The following is a 9122-nucleotide window of genomic DNA, read 5'->3' as shown; positions in this document are numbered from 1 at the left end:
GGAGGGTTGTAGGGGCTGGAGGAGGTTACAGAGATAGGGAACTTTGTAGGGGCTGGAGGAGGTTACAGAGTTAGGGAGGGGTGTAGGGTCTGGAGGAGGTTACAGAGTTAGGGAGGGGTGTAGGGGCTGGAGGAGGTTACAGAGATAGGGAGGGGTGTAAGGGCTGGAGGAGGTTACAGAGATAGGGAGGGTTGTAGGGGCTGGAGGAGGTTACAGAGATAGGGAGGGTTGTAGGGGCTGGAGAAGGTTACAGAGATAGGGAGGGTTGTTGGGGCTGGAGGAGGTTACAGAGATAGGGAGGGTTGTAGGGGCTTGGAGGAGGTTACAGAGATAGGGAGGGTTGTAGGTGCTGGAGGAGATTACAGAGATAGGGAGGGGTGTAGGGGCTGCAGAAGGTTATAGAGATAGGGAGGGGTGTAGTGTCTGTGAGGTGGCAGTGAAGGGATTTAAAGACAATGATGAAGCGTTTCAAACGGAGGTGTTGTTTGACTGAGAGGTGGTGCAGGGTGTGACGGGGTGCAGGGAATTGGGAGTGAGTGGAGTTGGGAGGCTGCGGATTGAGGTGTGGATTGACTGCATTTTCCTACAAGCTGATACCTCAGGCAAGACAGAGGACAATTCCTTCACTGCTGCGTTTCACATTCTGTGCTTCGGAGAGATGCTCTAGAACCTTCTACCAGTGTACCTTCTACCATTCAGATGATATATAAAAAAGCAAAAGTTTTACATTGAACAATTGCCCCAAAATAATTCACAGAATCCTTCAGCCAGCTAATGGCCATTCGACCCATCTACCTCGGGCTAGCTGAATTACTGGGTTCTTCGATTTGACCCATTGACATGTGGGCGTCGCTGGCTAGTCCAGCATTAGTTGCCCATCCCTAATTGCCCCTTGAGAAGGTGGGGGTGAGCCTCCTTCCTGAGCAGTTGCAGTCCTGTGTGGTGTAGGTACACCCACCGCGCTGTTAGGAAGGGAGTTCCAGGAGTTTGACCCAGCAACAGTGAAGGAACGGCCGATATATTTCCAAGTTGGGATGGTGTGGGGCTCGGAGGGGAACTTGCAGGTGGTGGTGCTCCCCATGTGTCTGCTGCCCTTGTCCTTCTAGGTGGTAGAGGTGGTGGGTTTGGGCAGCGCTGTCGAAGGAGCCTTGGCGAGTTGCTGCGGTGCATCTTGTAGATGGTACACACACTGCTGCCCCTGTGCGTCGGTGGTGGAGGGAGTGTATGTTGGTGGATGGGGTGCACATCAAGCGGGGCTGCTTTGTCCTGGACGGTGTCGAGCTTCTTGAGTGTTGTGGGAGCTGCACTCATCCAGGCAAGTGGGGAGTATCCCATCACACTCCTGACTTGTGCCTTGTCGATGGTGGACAGGCTTTGGGGAGTCAGGAGGTGAGTTACTCGCCGCAGGATTCCCAGCCTCTGACCTGCTCTTGTAGCCACAGTGTTTATATGGCTGGGTCCAGTTCAGTTTCTGGTCAATGGTAACCCCCAGGATGTTGATAGTGGGGGATTCAGTGATGGTAATGCCATTGAACATCAAGGGGCGATGGTTAGATTCTTTCTTGCTGGAGATGGTCATTACCTGGTACTTGTGTGGGGTGAATGTTACTTGCCACTTGTCAGCCCCAAGCCTGGATATTGTCCAGGTCTTGCTGCATTTGGACATGGACTGCTTCAGTATCTGAGGAGTCGCGAATGATGCTGAACATTGTGCAACCATCAGCGAACATCCCCACTTCTGACCTTATGATGGGAGGAAGGTCATTGATGAAGCAGCTGAAGATGGTTGGGCCGAGGACACTACCCTGAGTAACTCCTGCAGTGATGTCCTGGAGCTGAGATGACTGACCCCCAACAACCACAACCATCTTACTTTGTGCTCGGTATGACCCCAACCAGCGGAGAGTTTTCCCCCTGATTCCCATTGACTCCAGTTTTGCTGGGGCTCCTTAATGCCATACTCGGTCAAATGAGGCCATCATGTCTAGGGCAGTCACTCTCACCTCACCCTTGAGCTCAGCCATTTTGTCCAGGTTTGAAGCAAGGCCGGAATGAGGTCAGGAGCTGAGTGACCCTGGCCGGACCCAAAATTTGATTCCCAAAAGGGGCAGGGCAGATACTGAGGCAGAATTAGCGTGTCAAATCTGCCCATGGGATTTACCCAGGCAAATGTCCAACAACGTTTGACCCTGCGCCACATCAAGAGGCATTAGAAAAATTGATGAAATGTTTGTGGACGTTCAAACTGGTTTTATTTATCCTGTTCTGGGCTGACTCTCAGTTCCCAGAATCCTTAAATAGTACATTTCTCCGACGCGTTTGCACATTCAACTTAAGGAAAGTATCACGCTGCACAGGTCACTGCGGTTAAACTGAGACAGGGGGACCGAGACATTCCGCTATGACCCAACGCTCATCCCCGTCAACCCCACCGACGCCCGCTCCCGTGTAAGAAACGATTACAAGGGCCACGCTGACATGGTTCATCAAATATCTCAGCCTGACGATGGTTGGCGCTGTGGTGATGGACGATGGTTGGTGCTGTGGTGATGAACAATAGTTGTGGGTGTGGTGATGGACGATGGTTGGCGCTATGGTGATGGACAATGGTTGGTGCTATGGTGATGGACGATGGTTGGTGGTGTAGTGATTGACGATGGTTGGCACTGTGGTGATGGACGATGGTTGGCGCTGTGATGGTTGGCGCTGTGGTGATGGATGATGGTTGGCACTTTGATGATTGACAATGGTCGGTGCTGTGGTGATTGACGATGGTTGGCGCTGTGGTGATTGACAACGGTTGGCGCTGTGGTGATGGCGTTTGGTTGGCGCTGTGGTGATTGACGATGGTTGGTGCTGTGGTGATTGATGACGGTTGGCGCTGTGGTGATGGACGATGGTTGGCGCTGTAGTGGTGGATGATGGTTGGCACTGTGGTGATGGACGATGGTTGGCGCTGTAGTGATGGACGATGGTTGGCGCTGTGGTGATTGATGACGCTTGGCGCTGTGGTGATTGATGACGCTTGGCGCTGTGGTGATTAATGACCCTTGGCGCTGTGGTGATTGATGACGCTTGGCGCTGTGGTGATGGACGATGGTTGGCGCTGTGGTGATGGACGATGGTTGGCGTTGCGGTGATGGACGATGGTTGGCGCTGTGGTGATTGATGACGCTTGGCGCTGTGGTGATGGACGATGGTTGGCGCTGTGGTGATTGATGATGGTTGGCGCTGTGGTGATGGACGATGGTTGGCGCTGTGGTGATTGATGATGGTTGGCGCTGTGGTGATGGATGATGGTTGGCGCTGTGGTGATTGATGACGCTTGGCGCTGTGGTGATGGACGATGCTTGTCGCTGTGGTGATTGATGACGCTTGGCGCTGTGGTGATGGACGATGCTTGGCGCTGTGGTGATTGATGACGCTTGGCGCTGTGGTGATTGATGACGCTTGGCGCTGTGGTGATTGATGACGGTTGGCGCTGTGGTGATTGATGATGGTTGGCGCTGTGGTGATTGATGATGGTTGGCGCTGTGGTGATGGACGATGGTTGGCACTGCGGTGATGGACGATGGTTGGCGCTGTGGTGATGGACGATGGTTGGCGCTGTGGTGATGGACGACATCTGAGGCACATTGGCCGCGGCCAGCAGCCTTCCTGCTGTCTTTCCCCCTCCCACCCCCACAACCACGGAGGAGGGCAGGTCCCAGTTCGACAGCCAAGTTGCCCGCCCATGCCCACCTCTCTCCCTGGCCCTCTGAGCAGTCGGCCTCTGAGAACTCGCGGCCGTCAGCTACTGTCTCCTGCCGGACCAGAAGCGATGTCCGCCATCTTAGCGCCTCGCTTGCCGGGTGTCCTTGGATGGACGCCTGGAGGGGGTCATGACCCCTCCCCACCCCCCACCCCCCCCATTGTCAGTTCTCCCTACAGGAGGTCTCCGGGCTTTTGGCTGTGGTCAACCTGATGAATGGGCCAGCGCAGACCTGATTGGCATTGTCCTGAGCCAGTGCTCTTTCTCTATTCTGTCTCAAGACATGGGCATCGCTGGCTGGGCCCAGCATTCATCGCCCATCCCTAATTACCCCCTTGAGAAGGTGGGGGTGAGCCGGCCTCCTGAGGTGCTGCAGTCCTGTGTGGTGTAGGTACACCCACTGTGCTGTTAGGGAGGGAGTTCCAGGATTTTGTCCCGTGTGGTGTAGGTACACCCACCGTGCTGTTATGGAGGGAGTTCCAGGATTTTGTCCCGTGTGGTGTAGGTACACCCACCGTGCTGTTAGGGAGGGAGTTCCAGGATTTTGACCCAGCGACAGTGAAGGAACGGCCGATATATTTCCAAGTTGGATGGTGAGTGACTCGGAGGGGAACTTGCATGTGGTGGTGTTCCCCATGTGTCTGCTGCCCTTGTCCTTCTAGGTGATAGAGGTGGTGGGTTTGGGTGGCGCTGTCGAAGGAGCCTTGGCGAATTGCTGCAGTGCATCTTGTAGATGGTACACACACTGCTGCCCCTGTGCGTCGGTGGTGGAGGTAGTGAATGTTTGCGGATGGGGTGCCCATCAAGCGAGGCTGCTTTGTCCTGGATGGTGCCGAGCTTCTTGAGTGTTGTGGGAGCTGCACTCATCCAGGCAAGTGGATTAATTATTCAGAGGGCATTTTAAGAGTCAACCACATGGGGTCTGGAGTCACGCGTAGGCCAGACCAGGTAAGGGCGACAGATTCCCTTCCCTAAAGTGCATTAGTGAACCAGATGGGTTTTTGTAACAATCGACAATGGTTTATGGTCATTATTAGGCTTTTTTATTCTATTTTTTATTGAATTCTAATTCCACCATCTGCTGTGGTAGGATTCAAACCCAGGTTCCCAGAGCTTTACCAGTCCAGTGACAAAACCAGTACATCACCACCTCTTTATACAAATTGAATGTAACTCTCGTTTAGATCTGGCTCGAAAAATCATTCCATTAATTCAAAATACTTTAAAAATATTGCCATCTGATGTAGTTGAACAGTTTGGTAGAAAATTAGGGAAGCGAGTGTATGCTGGGGAACTTGCAGATGGTGGTGTTCCCCATGTGTCTACTTCCCTTGTCCTTCTAGGTGGTAGAGGTGGTGGGTTTGGGTGGCGCTGTCGAAGGAGCCTTGGCGAGTTGCTGCAGTGCATCTTGTAGATGGTACACACACTGCTGCCCCTGTGCGTCGGTGGTGGAGGGAGTGAATGTTTGTGGATGGGGTGCCAATCAAGTGGGGCAGCTTTGCCCTGGACGGTGTCGAGCTTCTTGAGTGTTGTGGCAGCTGCACTCATCCAGGCAAGTGGGGAGTGTCCCATCCCACTCCTGACTTGTGCCTTGTAGATGGTGGACAGGCTTTGGGGGAGTCAGGAGGTGAGTTACTCTCCGCAGGATTCCCAGCCTCTGACCTGCTCTTGTAGCCACAGTATTTATATGGCTGGGTCCAGTTCAGTTTCTGGTCAATGGTAACCCCCAGGATGTTGATAGTGGGGGATTCAGTGATGGTAATACCATTGAACGTCAAGGGGTGATGGTTAGATTCTCTCTAGTTGGAGATGGTCATTGCCCGGCGCTGGTGTGGGGTGAATGTTACTTGCCACTTGTCAGCCCCAAGCCTGGAAATTGTCCAGGTCTTGCTGCATTTGGACATGGGCTGCTTCAGTATCTGAGGAGTCGCGAATGGTGCTGAACATTGTGCAACCATCAGTGAACATCCCCACTTCTGACCTTATGATGGAAGGAAGGTCATCGATGAAGCAGCTGAAGATGGTTGGGCCGAGAACACTACCCTGAGGAACTCCTGCAGTGATGTCCTGGAGCTGAGATGACTGACCCCCCAACAACCACAACCATCTTCCTTTGTGCTCAGTATGAACTGCCAGCCTTCACCCCTCATCGCTGAACGTCAGTGCCATTTGAAATAATTCATATCGTTCAGCACGTTTCCACAACCCAAGACCCTCATGGTGTGCTGGTGTGGGGGCGGGTGGAGGGGGTGGGGAGGGGTGGGGGTAGGGGCTGGGGAGGGGTGGGGGTAGGGGTGGGGGGAGGGGGTGGGCATGTAACACAGGGTGGTGGTGGGGGGGCGGGGGGGGTGGGGGGAGGCGGCGTTCGTGTGGTGGGGGGGGGAGAAATTCCCAAATCTTCCAAATTCAAGATAAGGATGCCCGGGACTGGAACAGAAGCAGACCAGCTGCAAGCCTGGCGCCAACTGCAAAGCAGCCGTGTTTGGCCTAGATCCTGAGGCTTCAGGGTGGGGGCGGGGGCTCGACCCCTGACCTTCGACCTTGGGGGAGGGTGGCAGAAGGACTGATGCATATCGAACCAAATTGCGGACTGGATGGCTGTCTCACCACCCCATCCCCCACCCACCCCACCCCCACAACACACCACCCCCCCCACCCCCACCCTCCCCCCGCAATCGCCGCTCGGCCCTCGAGGTTCAGGCGGTCAGCTCGACCGACTTGGCGGTGGACTTGGCCTGCAGGCCGCTGCCCTCCTCCTCGAAGGCGTTCTCGAAGACGTGGCGCAGGGACCGGCGGACCTGCTGCTTGAAGCCGCGCCCCATGAAGGCGTAGAGGAAGGGGTTGACGCAGCTGTTGAGGTAGGCCAGGCAGGTGATGAGGGGGTCGACGGCCAGCAGGCCCCACTTCCACTCCGCGTGGACGTCGTGGGCGCCGGCGGTTCTGGCCACCAGCAGGAGGCCCACCACGTGGTAGGGGAGCCAGCAGACGAAGAAGCCGAGGAGGACGAGGAGGACCAGCCTGTGGACCTTGCCGGGCCGAGCGAACCGGGAGCCCCGGACCTTCAGGACGATCAAGCCGTTGCAGGCCCCGATGACGAGGAATGGGAGGAGGAAGCCGAAAAAGAACCGGGTCACCTGAATGACCCGCTCGGTCAGGGCGGGCTCCCCGTGGTAGATGTTGGTGCAGTAGTCGGTGCCGTTAATGGTGAAAATCTCGCGGTAGAGGGAGCTGGGCAGGGACATCAGGAGGGCCAGGGCCCAAGCGAGGCTGCAGGCCAGGCCCACGTGGTTGACCGTCCTCCGGCAGTGGGCCCACAAGGGGTAGAAGGTCATCAGGCAGCGGTCCACGCTGATGCCGGTCAGCACGAAGACGCTGGCGAACATGCTGAAGATGGTGGCAGCTGGCAGAATCTTGCAGAGAGACCAGCCAAAGAGCCAGCGGCGCTCCAAGGCCAGCTGGGTGACAAGGAAGGGCAGGCTGAGGCAGCAGAGGAGGTCGGCGACGGCCAAATTGAGGAACCACGTGGGGTTGGGCTTCCTCGGCATGCGGAAGCCGGCGATCCAGATCACCGCCGCGTTCCCGGGAACGCCCAGCAGGAAGATGAGGGCGTAGAGGAAGATGGCCGCCGGGATCAGGCCTCTCCTCAGGTCCATCTCGGCAGTCACATCGGGATCTGTGTCGTTGTAAAAGTAGTCCCAGTCGGTCCAGTTTGCCGAACCAGGGTATACATCCATGCCCTGAGGGGGTGGGGGGGGGGTGAGGGGGAGAGAAAAAGAACAGCCAAAGTGTAACCATGGAAGAGCCAAAACTGAGACAAGAACGACACTCCTCCCGGTGCCGTTCCCCGCCCCAGGATGTGCCAAAGCGCCTCACGGCCAAGGAAAGGGGGTCTGTTCCCTTGGCGTGCGGTCACTGCCATTGCCGAACGGGACCGCGATGGCGCACGGCAAGATCCCACAAACGGCCAGCGGGATGGTGGCCCGATTCCGCCCGTCTCCCTCAGTGATGTTGGCTCCGAGGGATGGGTTTAGGCCCCAGGACAGCCGGGAACAGCGCCCCCCTCTGGAACTCCGTCGCCTGGAGTGTGGGTGTGAGGTCCTGCACTGGGAGGGTGGAAGGGGACATCATAACGCTCCGACAGTGCGGCGCTCCCTCAGCACTGACCCTCCGACAGTGCGGTTCTCCCTCAGCGCTGACCCTCCGACAGTGCGGCGCTCCCTCAGCGCTGACCCTCCGACAGTGCGGAGCTCCCTCAGCACTGACCCTCCGACAGTGTGGCGCTCCCTCAGCACTGACCCTCCGACAGTGCGGCGCTCCCTCAGCGCTGACCCTCCGACAGTGCGGCGCTCCCTCAGCGCTGACCCTCCCACAGTGCGGCGCTCCCTCGGCACTGACCCTCCGACAGTGCGGCACTCCCTCAGCAATGACCCTCAGACAGTGCGACGCTCCCTCAGTTCTGATCCTGCAATACAGCTGAACTCACTCAGTACACCTTCTGTACCCCTCAACATGCGCACCATTTGAGGGTCAGCGCTGAGGGAGCGCCGCACTGTCGGAGGGTCAGTGCTGAGGGAACGCCGCACTGATAGAGGGCCAGGGCTGAGGGAGCGCCGCTTTGTCGGAGGGTCAGTGCTGAGGGAGCGCCGCACTGTGGGAGGGGGTGGCGGGTTAAGTGGTGGGGAGTGATAGCATCGTGCCGGCGCGCGTTGGGGTTGGGGGCTGTGACTCCACCAGCGCCCCCAGTCTCCATGGTGCCCAGCGTCGCTGCCTTCGAGAGAGAGAGAGAGAGAGAGAACGCTGGTCGCGATGTGTGTAATCGCCCTGTGCACGCGGACTGGCCTCCCCCCTGGCGACAGCTGAACCCACCTGACGGTTAAAACACCACTCCGGCCGGGAGAATCCAGACGCCCGTCTCCCGGCGGCTTCCACCAGACGCTCGCCGACCCCTGCCGAACCTCCCAGGACGCGGTCTGACCAACAACGGCTGCGGTGTGGATGTCAGTCACACACGCTTTATCGTAGCTGCGATCTGGCTGTTGGTTCCGAAGGGCAATACCACAGGGGCTTGAAATCTGCACGTCAAAGTGTCTTGCAAAACCTTCCGGAGGAAAACAGTGCACAGACTCACAAGGAAAGAAACGAGAGAGAGAGAGAGAGAGAGAGAGAGGGAGGGACAGAGAGAGGGAGAGAGAGAGAGGAGCAGCCCACTCGAATCTGCTGCCCGCTTTCGGAGCAGGGATGGGTCAAAGCCCTCCTTGGGAGGAAAGGGATAGGGGCGGGTTCAGTCAGGGCTGGAGGAGGTTACAGAGAGAGGGAGGGTTGTAGGGACTGGAGGAGGTTACAGAGATAGGGAGGGGTATAGGGACTGGAG

At 57.0% G+C, this 9122-nt stretch overlaps 1 protein-coding gene across 1 annotated transcript; it reads right to left on the bottom strand.

Moving 5' to 3' along the window:
• Positions 1 to 6447: 6447 nt before the first annotated feature.
• LOC121272759 (C3a anaphylatoxin chemotactic receptor-like) lies at positions 6448 to 8878 on the bottom strand. Its single transcript, XM_041179540.1, has 2 exons — positions 8618 to 8878; positions 6448 to 7488 (listed from the first exon to the last, which is right to left on the bottom strand). The coding sequence occupies exon 2, from the start codon at positions 7483 to 7485 to the stop codon at positions 6448 to 6450; it is 1038 nt and encodes a 345-aa protein (XP_041035474.1). The 5' UTR covers positions 7486 to 7488; positions 8618 to 8878.
• Positions 8879 to 9122: the final 244 nt, after the last annotated feature.

This window comes from Carcharodon carcharias, chromosome 35, assembly GCF_017639515.1.
Source record: "Carcharodon carcharias isolate sCarCar2 chromosome 35, sCarCar2.pri, whole genome shotgun sequence".
NCBI lineage: Eukaryota > Metazoa > Chordata > Chondrichthyes > Lamniformes > Lamnidae > Carcharodon > Carcharodon carcharias.
Note: the sequence above shows the minus strand (reverse complement) of the source record. Positions and strands in the feature narration are given on the sequence as shown.